Here is a 17,484-nt window from a genome sequence, read left to right on the forward strand (position 1 = left end):
TTAAGATTTTTGTGCAAAAGCACTTTATATGTAAACAAAAGACCTGTACTTTACTTGGGAGCATATTCTAGGTGCACACGAGGATAGAGCTCTCAAATTATCCAGCAAAAAGTTTCTGAGCAGCTGCAGACCTAAATATAGTCTTAGCATAACTAGCATTCAGTGTTACCATGTGAAATCTCACTCAGTTTAACAATGCTGGAACTGGTCTATACAATTCAAAGAGCCTCTTATTAATGTGCTCCAACACTGAGGCCTTAACAGAGACTTCCCCTTAGTTCATCATAAAAGACCAAAGTCCCATGACTGCAAATTCTTTGCTAGTCCCTTTGAGATACAGCTGATGTCTTCTGCCCCCTTTCTCTACCTTTGCTAGTTTAGTGCTGGATCAACTGAGCATGGCATAAGCTTAGCAGCTTCCACCTAGACTTGGAACATGAGCTCATGGACACATAACAAGCCTGCTAGAGTCCATATGAAGATGCTGGTTGATAATCCCCAGACGTCCCTCCAAGGCCCCAGATAATGCAAAGGAAACCATATTGGGCTCAGCCCAGGTGTCAGGTGCAGACTGAACCAGCTGAGACCACTCACTGGCACAAAGAAGCAGATTTACCCAGCTGAGCTCAGCCAAATTCCTGACCCACAAAAATTTAAAGATCCAATATAATGATCATGTTCTTAGTTACAACAGCTTACTGAAATAAATAAATAGTTCCCTGACTCAAACTACCAATCACTCAGCACCATGCTTTAAGACAAAGCAAACAAGTAACCCATACCCAAATCATTGTAGAAATTTTTTTAAATCCTTTTATTATTCTTTTTTAACAAACAGCCCCAGGGATGGGGGACCAGGGGAAGGGGGAGGAGGGGAAGTGAGGCCGCAGCCCCAAAACCCCTCCCCACCCACCCCTTTCCCCCTTATATATTTATAATCTATATACAAGCCCCGGGGGTGGAGGGCAAGAGGAACTCCCTCAGCGGGCTGGGGGCAACCCAGGCTCCTTGTCCCCTCGGGACCCAGGCTCCTCTGCCCGTCGGGAAGCCCCTTCTCGAGAAGGTGGCCCTGTCCGCTCCCAAGGCTTAGGTATCCAGCGCAGGGCATCTGGTGGGGAGGCCTAGTGGACAGGCATGTGTGAAAGAATGAGTCATAGTGGGAGGATGGGATGGAAGGACAGAAAATCAGGAGAATTTAGACTTGGGGCTACAGGGGTTTCTCCTTCACCTGCTGGTAAAGGTCGATGCGCTGGGTGCGGAAGACTCCACTGTAGGTGGAAGGCGTGGCCTTGAGACGGGAATTGAGGCCAGAGAAGGACCTGAGGGAAGAAGAGCTTTTGAGGCAAGCCCGGGATCCAGACCCTGGTCCCAAAGTAAGGAAGTACTTGGAGAGTCCACATCCCTATTTCCTTTCACCTTCCAGTTGGGGGAGTACGTGATGACCCAGGTCCCCCAAGGTTGCTGCTCAGTTTTTGATAATCCTGGAACGGCTTTAGTTCCACTGGATGCAGCTGAGGGGGGAAAAAAAAACCATGAGCTGCCTGCCTTGAAATACAGAATCCCTACCCCCAAGTTTTGGCGCTCCCCAGTCCCTCAGTTCCTGTACCTTACCTCTGCTCGCCCCAAGCTAGCAGGGAAGGGCCTGGCAGGTGAAGGCAGCACCCGAGGAGCAGGAGCAGGTGGGGGCCGCACAGCCAGGCTGGGAGGCTGCAGAGCAGGGCCCACAGGTAACAGAGAAAGGGGAGGTGGGGCAGGAGGTGGTGCTGGCGGCAGGGAGCCGAAATTCACCACAGGCAGCTGTGAGTCTACCACGGGTAGAAGCATCTGTAACAAGAAATTTGGGTGTGCATGTTGGGGGCAGGGAGGAATGTCAGAAAACCAGGGAAAATCAAAGCCAGCAACTGGACAGAGAAATGAAGAGGACGTGGGAAGATACAATGTACCTGTTGGGCAGGAGGCCCTGAAGGGAGAAAGCCACTTTGGCCACCAGGCTGCAGAGGAGAATAAAAATCCGAAGGGGATGGCAGATCCTGGCGTACCTATTGGGAAATGGGGAGGAATACATCAACCCCCACGAAATCATTCTCCCCACCCTATCTCCCGATATCTAACACCTGCCCCCCTCTTACCTGAAGCAATGATGTGTCGGGCAAAGGACTGGGGCAGAAAGCTGTAGAATAGAGGAAGGAAGGCGGAGGGTAGAGAACTCCTCCAGCCGACAACTTCCCTAGCTCTGCAGCTTGTAGTGTGGAGAAATCTAGAAACTGGCCCTTGAGAGCTACCCCAGAGAGTAGTGCTGAGGGAGGGGCTGGGCCGGGGGGTAGGTATAGGGGCTGTGATCTGAAAAGAAATTGTGGGGAGAAGAAATTGTTAGGACGTCAGAGTCTGAACAATGCCTTAAGTCCATTAGCTTCTGGTGCCCTAGAACTGTGTCTGCCCCTTCCCTCTCCCCTGAAACACATCTCCATGTCCTTTCTGTGATCCACAGGCATCAAGTCTTACCTGTAAGGATGCAGTGAGGGTGTCCCAGGGCGGAAGCCTCCACTGTTTGGATGTAATTGAGAGTCCATGGCTCCCCCAGAGACCTGCAGGAGAGCAGCAGGGTTCAAATAGCTTTAGTATCTGTGATCAAGAAAAGATCAACACCCCACCCACAGCAGCAAAAAGTAGGGAGAAAAATGAAATGACAAAAAACAAGTTGTATTTCAGAACTCTACAACATAGAAAGGCTTGATTATAAATACACAGCAGGCAGAAAAAAAATAGTTACTGAAGGTGTCATGCAATGGGAAGTGGGGCCCACCTGAGAACTGGAAGGTCCAGGGCTGCCATAGAAGACCTCAGGATACAGGCGCTGGCCTGAGGAGCTGGGCTCTGTGCCACAGTGCCCAGAACCCAGGTTCTTGGATTGTGGCTCAGCAGAGGCAGCAGCACTGGGAAGCAGCTCCCAGTCTCGGGATATAGGAATGGCCTGGGAAGGAGAGGCCTTGTGGAGAGGGATGTCTGGCATCCTGGATACCCTGGTCACACCCAGCAATCTTCTCCAGAAATCTAGAGCCTTTCCACCAAACTCTTACTCCCACTTACCTCAGTGACTGATACTGTTAGCTCCTTCTCTGCTTTTAAGGTGTCTCCTACCACGAGGCGTAAGTCCGAGTCCTGTGATCACAAGGCAGGAGACATTGTCCCATGACTTAGACATGTGTCCTCTACATCCCACCTTTAGTCCTTCCCTTCTCTCCACCCAGCTCAGGATACCTAGATCCAGCCCACACAGACCTTGTCACTAGTGCCAAACTGGACAGGGGGACCAGGTCGATGGGATGGCCGAATGGGGCCAGGCTCTGGTCCTCGGTCTGTACGCTGTGAACGTTCTGTGCCAATGGGGCCAGGGGGCAGGGGCTGCTCCCGGGGCAGCTCCTGGATTGGGCACACAGTAAAGTGGGTTGGGGGAAGGAAAGGGAAATCCAAATTGGAATGCCCAGAACACACAGGCAGAGGGAAAAAGCAGATAAAGGTAAGGCCAAAGTCGGATTCCTGGGAACATTCCCCTTACCCTTTTTTGGTCTTTTACCTTTCTGTCCCCATCGTGGGGGGCAGGTGGTGGTCTCCTAGGAGGTTCAGAGCCAGGTGGACCCTCACAAGGAACAGCATTCAGGGGTGAGGGGCCTCCAGGCCTCTTGGGGGGTCCCTCTGCTGCCCCCTTGAGTCCTCCATCAGGGGAACTTCGCTGGCTGCAGGGACCTGATGACACCTGAGAATCCCCACTCAGGTCCACCCCACTGTCAGACTGACTCATCTGAGAGGAGTGGAGAAGGAGCTAGTTAAGTCAGGGTAGAAAGCACCCCAATACCTGACTGATGCATACATTTAGATAGATAAACTGCAGAAACGGGACCATCAAGTAAGAGAACAGCTTCGAGACTCAACCCAGAGAAGGTGGGGGAGTATGGCCAGTGCTCAAAAAAGTCCCAGCTCAGACACACCCTCCCACCCTCACTCACCTCTGTGCCAGCCACATCCTCAAAAGGACTCAGGGGCTCCATCCAAGGCTCCATGGAGCTGGGCCGATAACTCTTTTGGCTAGTGGCTGGAGAAGGGAGCACCAACCACAAGAAGTGAGAGGAGATGATTGTTTAGAAGCCCATCTCATTCTTAACTCTTCTACCACAGTCCTTTCGCTCAGCTTTACTCACCAGTATGTAAACGGTTCCAGATGTGAGGGGTCAGGGCCTCCGTGCCTGTATCTCTGGATTCTGCCCGAGGGCCTGGGCCCTCAGGCTTAGAGCCCAAGAATCCAGAGCTTTGAGGAGGTGGCAAAGATTCCTACAGATAAGAAGGGCCAGAGGCAAAACATGAATTGGGTGGGAAATGGGAATTATAGGAAGCCTGGCAGAGCAGGGTGACACAGAGTGCGGTGCAGGGGCAACATAGAGTGGGGTGTAGGGGCAACAAGGGAGACACATGGGAGACTAATACTGAGAATTCTGGGATAAAAAGTCAGAGAAATAGGAAAGAGAATGGAGAAAATGTTAAGAATTTTCACGAGTAAGGGTGCAGCGAAGCACAATCTGAGACCCATCCCTTACCTCCGGTAGCAGCTCTGGTTTTCTGGGAGGCTGCTCCCGACGTTTAGGGGGAAAGGGACTAACCCCGGTGGGATCCTGGGGAGTCCCACCTACCCCTCTCACCATTGGCCCTGGCTCCTCAAAGTGGGTCTCTGGGGAAAAGAAAAACTGTCAGCATCTGCCTTGCTCTACCACTGACCCTAGGCTTTTCCTCCCTACTCCACCTTCCAATCCTTCTACCCTTGCTAACTGCAGAAACCCACCCAGCAGCAGGGCCCCTAGGTCGGATTCTCCGCCCCCTCCCTCTAGCACTTGACCTTCTCTGGAGATGGAGATATTCCCACCCATAACCCCTCCGGCTTACCAGAACCGAGGCCGCTGTTGGCTCTCTGGGGCTCATATCGGGTTGGGGGCCTAGAAGAGGGGCCCTGAGGGGCTTGGGGAGGTCCAGGCTTGTGCCTTGGGTGCCCCCCTGGTGCAGTTACACTCCCTTGGCGGCTACTAAGCTGGGCCAGAGCCTGTTGGATGCCAGCAGGGTTGCTATGGATAACTTGGTCCAGGCGGAAGACAGCAGAACTGCTGGGAGGTGGGGGAGGCAGGGGAAGCCCCGGGGGACGCTCCTCTGGAGGACGACTGGAGAAAACAGAGTATTAGCTCCAGTATCTACCCCAGTATTTTCCCCACAAGTCTGTTTCCCAACTTCTGGTTACAACCTATTCTCTTTCCTATTAAAATGCAGGTGTTTCTGAGTCCTTCTAAGGGTTCCTATGTGTACAGGTCTACAGAATGGAAAGCAAAGAACAAGGAATAAATATATGAATGGGTATTCCTGACTCCATCACTCTACCAACTGCTTTCGTTGCCTTAGCTAGACTCAGACATCCTACTGACATTCTGAGTCCATGGCCCCTCAGGCCACAATCTCCACTGCAGCACCCAAACTTATCTTTCCCTCATGTTTTACTCCCCTCCTCCAATTTTTAAACCAGAATAAATTTGTTTGTCCCTACCCACCTTCGGTTCTTGGGAGAGGGCCAGCTCCTCTTGTCGCCTCGTCCTGGTCCAGTCCTTCCTCCAGGACCGCCACCACCTCCTCCACTGCTGCTGCTGCTGCTGCTGCCAGCCTTGCCCCCTGGGCCAGGGCGCCGGTTCTGCCGTTCCATCCCTGGCCGCTGACTTGAGAAGCTCCTTTTACTCAAATCCTTGGCTCTCTGGCTCAGATCTCCACGGGACATGGTTGAAATGCCTGGTATGGCTCCAGCTCCACCTCCCCCAGGAGTTCCCACAGCTTTGGGTGTTAGCAGTGCTGGTGGGGGTGCCTCTTTGTCCCCCCGGCGCTCACTAGCAAAGTCGCTGCTCTCTGATGCAGTCTCCCATTCCTCATTGGCTTGGTCAGAGTTCTGGTTTGACAGATCAGGAGATTTGGCAGCTGCCCGGCGAGGTGGTGGGGCCACTGTGACTGTCGTGAGAGTCTCCTCGGGTCCAGGTGTGGAGGCTGGAAGGGTTACAGAGGGCTTGCCCTCAGTCCCCCTGGCAGCGTTCTCCCGCTCCTGTTTCAGCCTCCGGAAACGAGGTGGTTTGTCCTGCTGCTGAGCCCTTCCATGTCGCCTCCTTCGGGGTCGCTCCCCGTCTTCCACACCTATGCCCATGTTGCTGCTTCCACTGCCGCCCCCGCGTGCCATGGGGGACAGAGGCCCTGTGATCAACTTCTCTTTCAAAGACTCCTTACTTGGTGGTAAAGGACCTGTGGGAGGTTTCTTGGGAACCAGTGACTTGGCTGGAGGGCTCCAGCCTGGACAAACTGGAGGAGGGGGCCTCCCTCCCCCACGGCCCCGGCGAGACGGCACCCCTCTGGGAGTGAAGACTCGCCCACCCCGGGCAGTGGAGAAACGGGCTGGGGCTGGTGAAGGTGGGGCTCCTGGTGGTGGGGGAGCAAGAGGGCCCTGAGTGAGTGCTCCCTCTTTGGGTGGGGGGGCCTCCTTGTCTGAGGGAGCCAGATCACTCTCATGGGTCTCGCTGCCTGTTTCTGAGCCCCGCTGCCGGCGCCGCTTGGGAATTTCTTCATACTCCGAACCTTCGCTCCGTGTCTCGCTGGCAGTGCGGCCTCGGGGAGCAGGAGGGTGGTTTGGTCCCCCTGTCCCACCCCCACGCCCATCGTCTCCTCGGAACTCTCGGTAACTGCGGAACTCCCGGCTTCGGGCTCCCCGCCCTCGTCCCCCATAGGTCCCCCGAAAACCCCTCCCTCTGGCAAAATACTCGCCTCGGCCCCGACCCCGGCAAGAGGTAGGACCCACTCTTTCATAGGAATAGTCCCTCCGAAGCCTTGGGGCAGGGGAAAGATTCCCACTGGGTGGGGTATCTTTGGGGCCCCCTAGCTTTCCCTTGGCTATTTTGAGTGGGTCTGGCTTTGGGGCTTTGGGGGTTTCATCCCCCTGTTCGAGGGGCTTGGGAGCCAGCTCTTCAACTTTTGTAGGCGGTGGGGGTTTCTTTATAGGCCCAGCCCGGCGGGGTGGGGCCCCCGGCTCCTCTGGAGGGATTCCACGACGACTGCTGCCTGGACGAGGGCCCCAGCGGGTCTCCGTGCGACTCTCTCTGCGTGGTGGTGGGGGGCCCTGGCCTCCACTTCCGATTCCGCGGGCAGGCTTTCGGCCTGCTTCTGGCCCTGTCAGCTGTGCAGTCTCCTCCTTAGGGGACTCCTTCTTGGGTGGTGGAGTTTGTATCTTGGCCACTTCATCACTGCCTGGGGGCCAGGGGAGTGGACGGGGCCCAGTGGGAGCTGGTTCCTCCAGAGAAAAGCGAGAGATTGGGGGCCCAGGGGCTCCATTCTCAGGAAAGCCTGGATAACTGGCCAGATAGGGTGGTGGAGGAGGTACTGGAGGAGTCTCGCTCCTGAAGACAGAGAAAGAATGGAAATAAATATCTCGGGAAAACCAGAACTAGGTGGAAAAACAACACTTTATTGTGATCTAAACTCTCTTTTACTGTTTTTCTGTTTTTTTTTTTTTTTTTTTTTTTTTTTCCCAGAGATCACATCTAGTTGCCCAGGCTGGTCTCAAACTCCTGGGCTCAAGCCATCATCTCGCCTTAGCCTCCCAAAATGCTGGGATTACAGGTGGGAGCTACTGCATCCAGCCTCTCCTTTCCTGTTCATTCCTATCCCTACCACTAACCCAAAGTACCTTTCTCCTAGGCCTAGATCCTATGAACTCAACCATTTCTTATGACCAAGACTCACCTCATACCCTTGTCATCCTCATCCGCAGCCTGGCGCAATGGTGAGGTAAGTGGGCGGGGGTCGGTGGGTGTGGTGGTGAAGACATCTCCTACCCAGGCCAACTTTGGATCCACTGGTGGAGTGCCCCGTTCCCGTAACATGGGGGGTGCATGACGGTCAAATGGCTCTGAACTTGAGCCCCCACTGTCTGAGCGCTCTCGGGGAACTAGGCCTGAAGAAACAAAAGAACAAATACTTTTCATGTCATAGGTCCTCCAGCCCCACAGGCATCTCCCCAGTCAAGTCCTCCCTGTCAAGTCAGCTCTTCCATCCCTTGTTCCCAGTAGGTCTGGGCCTTGCCTACTCTCATATAACACTATCCACTCAGCTTTCCTACAAAACAAATCAATCCACCCTAAATATCCTGGCCAATGAAGGACTACTGCTTATTTCTTAACCAAGCCCATTTTTGCAACAGAGCTGTCTCAGCAGTAAGCATATACCCTTCCCTCTTCACTATTAAAACCTATCATACCAAGGTCACAGCAAGACACTTTTATCCCACTCCTAAGACGGGGCTTTCCTGTTTCCCACTATTCCTCCCACAACCCCTTACCAGAGGGATGCACTCCAGGAGGGTAGAAGTCTAGAGGGGGCCGACCCTGGAGGAGCCGGGGGTCCACATAAGGAGGAATCATCATCCATCGGGGATCAAAGTTCATTGGGGGCATAGGTGGGGGCCGACCCAGAGCACCTGGGTACAGGGCCTTGGGGGGTGGTGGAGGAGCCTGTGGAGCTGGCACAGCCCCCAGGGTCACAGGTTGTGGTGGTGACGGGGGAACTGGGGTAGGAGGGGCAGAGCCCTGTTGATGCTGCTGCCACTGCTGCTGCTGCTGCTGCTTCAGGAGCTGCTCCTAGAAAGAGGAAAGACAGGATGAGAGAGGCTCAAGGCACACAGGGACAAAGGAATCAGCAAAGAAAAAACCAGACTAGGGGAAATTGGGTGACAATGAAGACAAATGGACAAAGCAGCAGAGACCCAGAAGGTAACTTATGAACAGAATTAAGTACTGAAGCCAGGAAGAAAAGCAGCCCTTAGAGGAGAAGTAACTTGATCTTACCTGCTGCTGCCGCTGGAAACGAGGAGGCAATGACTTCTGATATTTGGGGTAGCCCAAGCCCTGACTAGGGGGCTGGCGGGGAGGACCAATCCCATCACCCTTGGGTTCCATCTTTGGAGCTGGGGGTGTGGTAGGAGGAGGGACCTCTTCTGGCGGTTCAGGACCCTCTTTTGAGGGCAGTTGCGGTTCCACTGCATTGAAAAAAAACAACAACAAGAACAACAGAGTGACCTAGTCCAGCAATAGACACACCCCAGGAATATCAGGTCTCACCTCTAACTCCCTTCTGTAAATTAGACTGAGCTACTCTACTCAACACCTATTCTATTAAAGCCCCTCCCACTTAAGATCCACAAAAGCACTTCACGGCCTCCTAAGAGCCTACAATGAGGGCATTAACTTCTATGAAACCATTAAAATAACAGCACTTTCTTCAGTCTTGACCTAAAGAAAATGGTTTTTATTTTTATTTATGTATTTCTTGTGAGACAGTCTTTTCTTTTTTAGGGGGGACAGTCTTGCTCTGTCACCCAGGCTGGAGTGCAACAGCAAGGTCTCAGCTCACTGCAACCTCTGCCTCCTGGGTTCAAGCAATTCTCCCGCCTCAGCCTCCCGAGTGGTTGGGATTACAGGTGTACACCACCACGCGCCCAGCTAATTTTTATACTTTTTTTTAGTAGAGATGGAGTTTCACCATATTGGCCAGGCTGGTCTTGAATTCCAGACCTTGTTGGAAGTCTGCCTCTGACTCCCAAAGTTCTGAAATTACTGGTGTGAGCCACCGTGCCTGGCTGATGGGATCTTGCTTTGTTGCCCTGGTTGGTCTCAAACTCCCTAGACTCAAGCAATCCTCCACCCCAAGCCTCCCAAAGTGTTAGGATTACAGGCATGAGCCACGGTACTTGGCCAGGAAATGGTTTTAAGTCCACAATTTAGGATTTCAGACAACAAAACCTTCCTTCGGATACACAAATGATAGGACACTCTATCACTGATAGTCCAATAAACCAAAACAACTGCCTTCTATTTCATTTACCCCCAGCCTTACCACCCTGCACCTTTAAGCAACTTGAAGCAGAGATCTGACATCTGGTAGTACCTATCCCCATATTTCCATACCTGGGCTGGCTTCAAAGCTGCCACTGCTGGTGCTACTGGTACTGCCACCACCACTCACCAGAGTGGGAGCCGGAGCCACACCTGGAGAAGGAGTAGATTGGGCAGGAGGGGTCTGTGCTGGCTCTTCAGGTTCTTTCTCTGGTGCTGGGGCTGATGCCAGTGGTGGAGCTGGAGGTGCAGGGAGTTCTTTGGGGACTGCAGGTGGTGGAGCTGGGGTAGAAGGGGCAGCGGGTGGGGGAGCAGGCTCTGCTTTGAGCCGCTTGTCAGGTGCCCCAAACTTTTCATCAAGCCGCTTGAGCTTCTCAGCACAGGCTGCCCGGCGCTCTTCCTGCATGCGCCGCTCCTCTTCTTCTCGCCGTCGCCGGGCGCGCTCCACTGCCAGGGAAATCTCAGATGATGACTGCTTTCGTCGCTGCCGCCATGCTTCATCCTCATCTTCAGGTGCTGGGGGCTTGCAGGGAGGACCCCCACGATCCTGTCAATTGGCAAGACCCAGCAGGGCCAGGAGTATCAGTTACTATGCTTTCTGCTATCTCTTTCACAGACCAATAGTCGCTACTTGCAAGATGCAAGGACCCAGGCCTTGGGGTTGATCTCTCTGGGTGATGACAAATTCATTACCCTTGTCTTGTTTGAGACCAGGTCTTGCTATGTTGCCCAGGCTGGTCTTGAACTCCTGGGCTCAAGTGATCCTTTTGCTTCAGCGTGCTCAATAGCTTCGACTACAGATACACACTACCAGATCCAGCCATCTAGCCACCCTAGTCTCTTTTTCTGTTCCCTCTCTCCTTCAGAAACCCAAACACCTAGGCCTTCTTGTTCTTCTTTCCTTATTGGCATCCCAGTTTCTCACTTCCTACCCAGATTTCGCTATCACCAATGATATTTCCAAGCTTTCCAGAGGTGTTCTGCAGCCTGGCACTTCACACAGCCCATTTTAAGCACCCCCTTCCTCTATTACAACTGCTTCAATTAACTCAGCTGACACTAATCTCCCACAGCTGACCTCTCAATCCCTTATTGTAGACACTCACTGGGTAGTCCCCAGGGGGGCCCCAGTTCCCGGCGGGGCCCCGGTGAGGTGGGGGTGGGGGAGGCTTTGGGGCAGGAGGTCCTGGTTCTGTCTCTGGAGGCCGAGAGGTTTCTGTCCAGGCCGTCTTAGGAGGCGGAGGTTCACTGCCAGGAGAGTTGCCCTTTTTGCCATCTGCTTCAGGGGGCCGTTCCTCACCAGAAGCTGACTGGGAATCCTTGCTGTGAGCAGATCAACAGTGGAATTAGAACCAGCTGCAGCTAATATACTCCTCTAAGAGTATATTATCAAAAGAGAAACCAAGATCCCTCCTCCTCTCCCCTAATGGCCCTAACTCACTGGCCCTCAGCTCCCTCCTCATCAGAGTCTCGCCCATCTTCCTCATCGCTGAACTTGAGCTTCTCAGTGTAGTCAACCTCTTCATGGGCCCCTGAGGGAAAATATGAGTATTAGTAAGGCAAGCATTCTGCTCTCCAATCTCAGGAGGTAGCCTGCAACTATGTAACAAGATGTACTACCAATGCCAACACCCTCCCTCTGAAGTCTAGATCCACCAATTAAGTCTTGTCATTCTTATTCCTCTTACCACTTTGCCAGAACTTGGTATTCCCCCTCCGTGTACCCCCCGACCCTTCTTTTTTTTTTCTTTTAAGAGATAAAGTCTTGCTCTGTTGCCCAGGATGGAGTGCAGTGGGATAATCATAGCTCACTCTGACCTCCAACTCCTGGGTTCAAGCAATCCCACCTCAGACTCCAGAGTAGCTGGGACCACAAATGCACGCTCCACACCTAACTAATTTTTAAAAAATCTTGCTATGTTGCCCAGGCTGGTCTTGAACTCCTGGCTTCAAGCAATCCTCTCACCTCACACCCCAAAAGCACCGGGATTACAGATGTGAGCCACTGGGCCCAGCCTTCCCTACCCTTCAATGTCTGCCTTTCACCCACATAACCCTCTTATTTTTTTCATTGAGTTTTGCCTTTTAAGATCCAAGTTCTTGACCCTTAATATCCACTTACCTGCCCAACCATCATCATTCTCCTGATCCAATTGATCAAACTCTTTGAGATTATCCTCTTTGAGAATAGAGGGACGACCCACAGGCTCTACTAGGCGCATTGGTGGCCCTGAGCCTCGGGGGCCTGCCACACGGGGAAAACGGCTGTGTACGGAAAAGAAAATGAAAGATGGCAAGTTGTATAACCACATGCAAGAGTGATCCTAGACTCAGGCTCCTGGCTAGAAAACCATCTCCTCCCCCAATAAGCTTCCCCTGCCCACAACCACAAACCCAGACCTGGATTGCTCACCTGGGCCCATCAGGAGTGGGGTATCGGTAAGGCCCCTGGGGTCCATAGGGTGGAGGGAACGGGAGATATGGGGGATACATCTGTGAAAGGATCCAACAATAGCTGCTCAGAGGGATAGTCATATAACCTTCCAGCTCCTTAAGCCTGCTATCAATCATCCTCCCACCCTCCCTTCTATCTCATAGACCGAAGACTAAGTCCTGATTCCTAGGTCTCCAGCCTCCAGTGTAATCGCTCCAAGACAAGACACCAAGACTCACGAAAGGCGGCATCATTCCGCGGTAGGGAGGGAACTGGGGTGGGCCTGAAGGCTGCAGCGCCCCCCGGGGATCATGACCATGATGAAGTTTGGAGTCCGGGCCCTCCAGCTCATCAGGGCCACGCCCACCTCCATCCCTCCAAGTTGTAGAATCTGTATTTTGGAAAAGGTAGAGAGAGGTATCAACGATTGGAGGGCAAGTGAACGTAGGTGAGTGATGGGGAGGAAAGTGAGTAAGTCAGCACTTAGCTGAGATGGAACAGGTAATGTCTTGGCCAAAAGGCAGACACTCACTTTGGGGGCGGAGGCTTGGTCCGGGCCCAGACGACTGTTCGGCAGACTCCCTTTCCTTGGCAGCCTTGTCCTGGTCGCCAGCTGCCTGCAGGGTCGGAAATTCCTCTCGAGAGAATCGCGACAGTAGGCTTGATGCCCTTCCACCTATTAGGATGGGGATGCAGAATGGGAAACAGAAGTACATTTACCGAGGACATGCTTAAAAGTGGAAGGTTCTGACAGGTGCCAGATTGTCAGGTTTCCTGCCTTCAAACTTACCCCCCTACAGAGTAACTGCTTATTCGCAAAGAAAGTCAGTTCTGGGACCACTACACTCCATCACGTAAGAGTGAGAGTTGGTTGGGCACGGTAGCTCACGCCTGTAATCCCAGCACTAAAAATACAAAAATCAGTCTGGCGTGGTGGCATGTGCCTGTAATCCTAGCTACTTGGGAGGCTGAGGCAGGAGAATCGCTTGAACCTTGGAGGCGGAAGGTGCAGTGAGCCAAGATTGCGCCACTGCACTCCAGCGAGACTCCATCTCAAAAAAAAAAAAGGGTGAGACAGTGAGACTTAAATTACTCATGTGCCTTCATGAAACTGAATATAGGTTGTCTTAGATTTAGCCAAAGAGGACCAAGGTCACTTTGCTGAAAATACAGTGCAGGGGTCATGCATCCCACGGTACCCAGACACAGCTCCCCAAACAGTGCCTCACTCACCATCTCCATGTGCTCCATGGGTAACACTGGCTTGTGCCCAGGACTTTACCCCGCTTGGAACCGAAGGAGTGTTCTGGGGAAGTGTTCAGAGAGATGGTAAATGATGATGTGGGTGGGGCATCTATGAGCCATTCTTCCCCCAACCCCTCCAGTTCTCCAGGTACCTCGGGGGTTGCTGGGGGTCGTTTCGGCTGGTTGGAGGCAGGCGTCTGTGAAGCCGGCAGTGGCTGCGATTCCGGCGGCTGAGCGGTTGAGGCATCGGAACTGAGGGGACAGAATAGGAAGGTTATTCAGGCCGAAGATGCCTCCCCGACTTCTCCAACTGGTGGAGACTTAGGACTGAAACTCTGCCCATTGCTGCCATTTACAAATTAAGGACAAAATAATTTTGTCATCCTTCGCAGGTTGTCATCTATTTCTTCATGCTTTCTCTCCAAGACAAAAAGCTAAAGGTATCATTCCTTAGTTACCTAACAAGAAATCTACCACAGATAAGAAAGGAGCCTCCTTCTTTGTCTCTGGTTCTTGTGTGGCTGGGATAAACCAAGCCCCAGCTCTCCCTGAAGTTCAAGTTAGAATACTCATGACTCTAGATCCCCCAAGCCTCTGCTTACCTCTTGGGGTCGGACTGCTCCTGTTTGCTTGCCCATCCTGTTCCGTCTTTCGGCACTAGTGAGACATTGGGGTCATTGCCTTTGTTCTCGGCTTTTAGGCTTGGAAGGTTGGCTGGAGGTGGCATACGCCGGGCAATGGCAACTTTCCCGAGACTCTGCAGGCCATGGCGAGGGGCAACTGGAGATAAAGATGGAGGGTCAAAAATGCCTCATATGGGAGATCTGATGGCCTCCCACCGTGGGCCACATTTATACATCTTGAATATTTTATTACCTACTTCCTGCAAACCTCTCTTAGAAAGGATCCCTTCTGCTGCCCTTAATAATGTCTGAAATCGGGCCAGGTGAGGTGGCTCACGCCTGTAATCCCAGCACTTTGGGAGGCCAAGGTGGGCGGATCACCTGAGGTTGGGAGTTCAAGACCAGCCTGACCAACATGGTGAAACCGTCTTTACTAAAATACAAAATTAGCCAGGTGTCAGGCATCAGGCATGGTGGTACATGCCTGTAATCCCAGCCACTCAGGAGGTTGAGGCAGGAGAATCGCTTGAACCCAGGAGGCAGAGGTTGCAGTGAGCCAAGATTGTGCCATTGCACTCCAGCCTGGGCAACAAGAGTGAAACTCTGTCTCAAAAATAAAAAAAATCTCCGAAATCCCTATTAAGAAAGATGAGATATGTAACATTCAATGTTTCTGTATGAGATTGGTTGATCATGAGGCTCCAAGGGGCAAGCTGGCCTCAGACTTTCCCAAGTCCACATTTCTTTGCCTCCAATTCTTACGTGTCCAAAGACAAGCAACCACAGACACGCCTTTGTAGGAGGGTAACTTGATGTTCACCCAGAGCCCACACCCCCTTAAAGGACCCTCTAGTCTTCTGGTATCTCTACTACAGCCTCTTCTCTTCAAAGAGCTCCAAAACATATGGCCCATCCATGCCTAGTTTCCAACCATCAGAAGTATATTTGCAGGACCCTCACCAGCGGGTTTCTGGATCTCTAAGGACTTGCCCTTATACGTATCAAACAGGTTGAGCGAGGAATACTTCTTTCCATCCTTTCCCTTGGCAGTCGGCCCCGAGCGATCGGACATTGCGCTGGAAGCTCATTGAGTATGTTGGGTCCTGCAGGCACCTCCCCCAAAACGTGCCGGAACCTGTGGGCCAGACAGCAAGTGTCTCAGTCTCTGTCCCCTGTACAGACCATAACAGAAGTTTAAAAAATTCCCTTGTATTCTCATTAGGGATTCAGATATGAGGCCCTCTGGTGTCTTTTCCTCCAGTCTATGTAAGCTGCCCACTCTCTTTAAGCAACCACGATCGACTTAGCTCCCACACAGCCCAAATGCCATGCTCCCTCCTTTCCCCCAGACACCTTTGCCAAAGAAATCCAAGTAAAAATCCAGTATTCTCCTAGTATAAACACTCCGCGCCCTTTGTGCCACTCTACAAAGGGTAGTAGCCTTTTCATTCCTTAGAAGTAATAATCTCTTCTCTCTTCACCAATCATTTCAGAGACTTAGAACAGGGCAAACAAATTCAAGCAAGAGAAAACTAAAAAAGCAGCATACAGTTCCACCACAGAAGAATTGAAACAGCACTTTAGATTCCCTATTTATTGGAGACCAGCTACCTAATCATACCCCAGGACCCTGTACCCCAGGTTCCCTGCCCAGCAGCCTTGTGTCCATCTGGGAAGGTTTGCAGGAAGGTATGCTGGGAGTTTAAGGATTTTATGAGCTTGCTCAGCTGGAATGGGGGTTGGTACCAGAGAAATCCTCATAGAACAACTGGGGCTCTACAAACTCCCAGACTATAGGAACCCAAAGTATTTGAAATATCCCATCTTTTCCTAAACTTGCTCCTGTATTGGCTCCTGGAAAAAATCGCTTCCAGGTGAAATACTGTTTTACCGTGTGAAGAACTGAGAAAAACAAAGCTTTATGGAGCCACCTTGAGAGCACTATGGGCCAGAAACAGAGGGCCAAGGCCAAAGCCATCTTCGTTTTCCTATCCTCATTAAAAATGTGCATCACCAGTGTTTCTCTCCTTGATACTTCTAGCTCCCTAAGCAAGCCGGGCATGTCTCTCAGTCCATTACAGAGTGACCACGCATTCGTTTATGGACGGGAACAGTGTAAAGAGACGAGAAATGGTGGGGAAGAAAGCAAGGAAATCCAGACAGACCCAGAATGAAAGCCAAAATTGGGGAGAGTGAACTTTATGACAAGCCAGAGATGAGATGAATGTAGCTTCAAAGGTGTTTTAAGGAGACCAATCTGTGAAAATAAATATATGAAGGGAAAAGAAAGAAAAGGATCATGTAGTGAACAGACCAAAACTAACAGAAAAGAATGAATACGAAAGCAGGTGGAAAATATACGGAAGCAGGAATGGCAAAGAAAGGATGTAGAGAACGAAGTAAGAGGGCAAAGACCCAAAAAGAAAAACGGGGATGGGCCAGAAAGAAGACGAAGAATAGAAAAAATGAAAAAGCAGACACAGGGCGACTGAGCAACATAGAAAGCAAAGATGCGGGATAAAAGCAGGGTTATAGAGTGGGAGTGGCTCAACATGAAGAAGGGCGTCCAGAGGGGGAGACCAAAGCGCTGAGTGATAGGAGGGGGGTCCAACATGGAGGAAAAGAGCCCTTCGGAGAGGAGAACCTTCGGGCGCGGCCCACCCCAGGGCGGCAGCGGGGGAGGGGGCCCACAGATGGGGGGTGAGAAGCCAGGAGCGCAGCATAAGGTGGGGAGTTACGGCCCAGGCGCAAGGGTCATCCCCTGAAGCCAAGACGGTGGGTGGGCAGGGGCAGACTGTGGATCCTGAATGAGCAGCCGGAGGTGCGGGTCCCGGAGTAGAGGTACCAGAGGGGGAGGGGCGGGCAGGCCCGGCAGCGGAGGACAAAATGGCGGCGGCTAATGGCAGCTTCTCCTCCCCCCGGCCCGCCACCGCCGCCGTCACCGCCGCCGCCGCCGCCTCCGCCACAACCGCTCCCGCGCCGGAAAAGGGCGTCAGCGCACGGTTCACCCAGACTCACCTGGCCCGGTGCGCGGGGATCCGGGACCGGGACCTAGGGGCTCCCCGGGATGGGATGGCGGTGGGGCGGGGGAGGATGGCGGCGGATGGCGCCGGGTTCGGCTCCTCCCGTCTCCCTAGCTCACTCCGCGGCTGAGCTCCGACTAACGGCCCATCCGGGCAACCGCCGCCCCCGGGAGCACCCACCCTACCTCCCACCTCCCTTCGCGTCTAGA

The 17,484-nt window shown here is 52.6% G+C and overlaps 1 protein-coding gene and 1 non-coding gene across 3 annotated transcripts; both read right to left on the minus strand.

The window, feature by feature from the left end:
- Positions 1–787: 787 nt before the first annotated feature.
- PRRC2A (proline rich coiled-coil 2A) lies at positions 788–17,472 on the minus strand. Of its 2 annotated transcripts, XM_012436650.3 has the most exons (31): positions 17,271–17,472; positions 15,213–15,387; positions 14,232–14,409; positions 13,782–13,881; positions 13,618–13,690; positions 12,917–13,060; positions 12,624–12,775; positions 12,364–12,443; positions 12,073–12,215; positions 11,392–11,482; positions 11,057–11,273; positions 10,023–10,497; positions 8,904–9,094; positions 8,399–8,696; positions 7,804–8,014; positions 5,583–7,457; positions 4,933–5,201; positions 4,590–4,720; positions 4,197–4,326; positions 4,005–4,090; positions 3,575–3,799; positions 3,280–3,420; positions 3,088–3,159; positions 2,804–2,971; positions 2,503–2,585; positions 2,130–2,340; positions 1,944–2,039; positions 1,612–1,824; positions 1,417–1,511; positions 1,229–1,319; positions 788–1,121 (listed from the first exon to the last, which is right to left on the minus strand). In XM_012436650.3, the coding sequence occupies exons 2-31, from the start codon at positions 15,322–15,324 to the stop codon at positions 981–983; spliced, it is 6,492 nt and encodes a 2,163-aa protein (XP_012292073.2). In that variant the 5' UTR covers positions 15,325–15,387; positions 17,271–17,472; the 3' UTR covers positions 788–980. The 2 variants fall into 2 exon arrangements, with proteins under 2 accessions (XP_012292073.2, XP_012292074.2); XM_012436651.3 differs by lacking the exon at positions 17,271–17,472 and having other exon boundaries at positions 15,213–15,874.
- LOC135268582 (small nucleolar RNA SNORA38) lies at positions 14,926–15,057 on the minus strand. Its single transcript, XR_010336886.1, has one exon. It is a non-coding gene; the product is annotated as a small nucleolar RNA SNORA38 (small nucleolar RNA).
- Positions 17,473–17,484: the final 12 nt, after the last annotated feature.

Source organism: Aotus nancymaae, unplaced genomic scaffold, assembly GCF_030222135.1.
Source record: "Aotus nancymaae isolate 86718 unplaced genomic scaffold, 86718_ANA_hifiasm-v0.15.2.pri h1tg000040l, whole genome shotgun sequence".
Lineage (NCBI taxonomy): Eukaryota > Metazoa > Chordata > Mammalia > Primates > Aotidae > Aotus > Aotus nancymaae.

Bases quoted from the DNA above. Each gene is read 5' to 3' on its own strand.
- PRRC2A (XM_012436650.3), bottom strand. From the start codon at position 15,324: ATGTCCGATCGCTCGGGGCCGACTGCCAAGGGAAAGGATGGAAAGAAG. The intron at 5,202-5,582 runs GTGGGTAGGGAC...TGTTTTCTCCAG, and splicing joins CCCTCTCCCAAGAACCGAAG to TCGTCCTCCAGAGGAGCGTC. The intron at 3,800-4,004 runs GTGAGTGAGGGT...CACTCCTCTCAG, and splicing joins AGGATGTGGCTGGCACAGAG to ATGAGTCAGTCTGACAGTGG.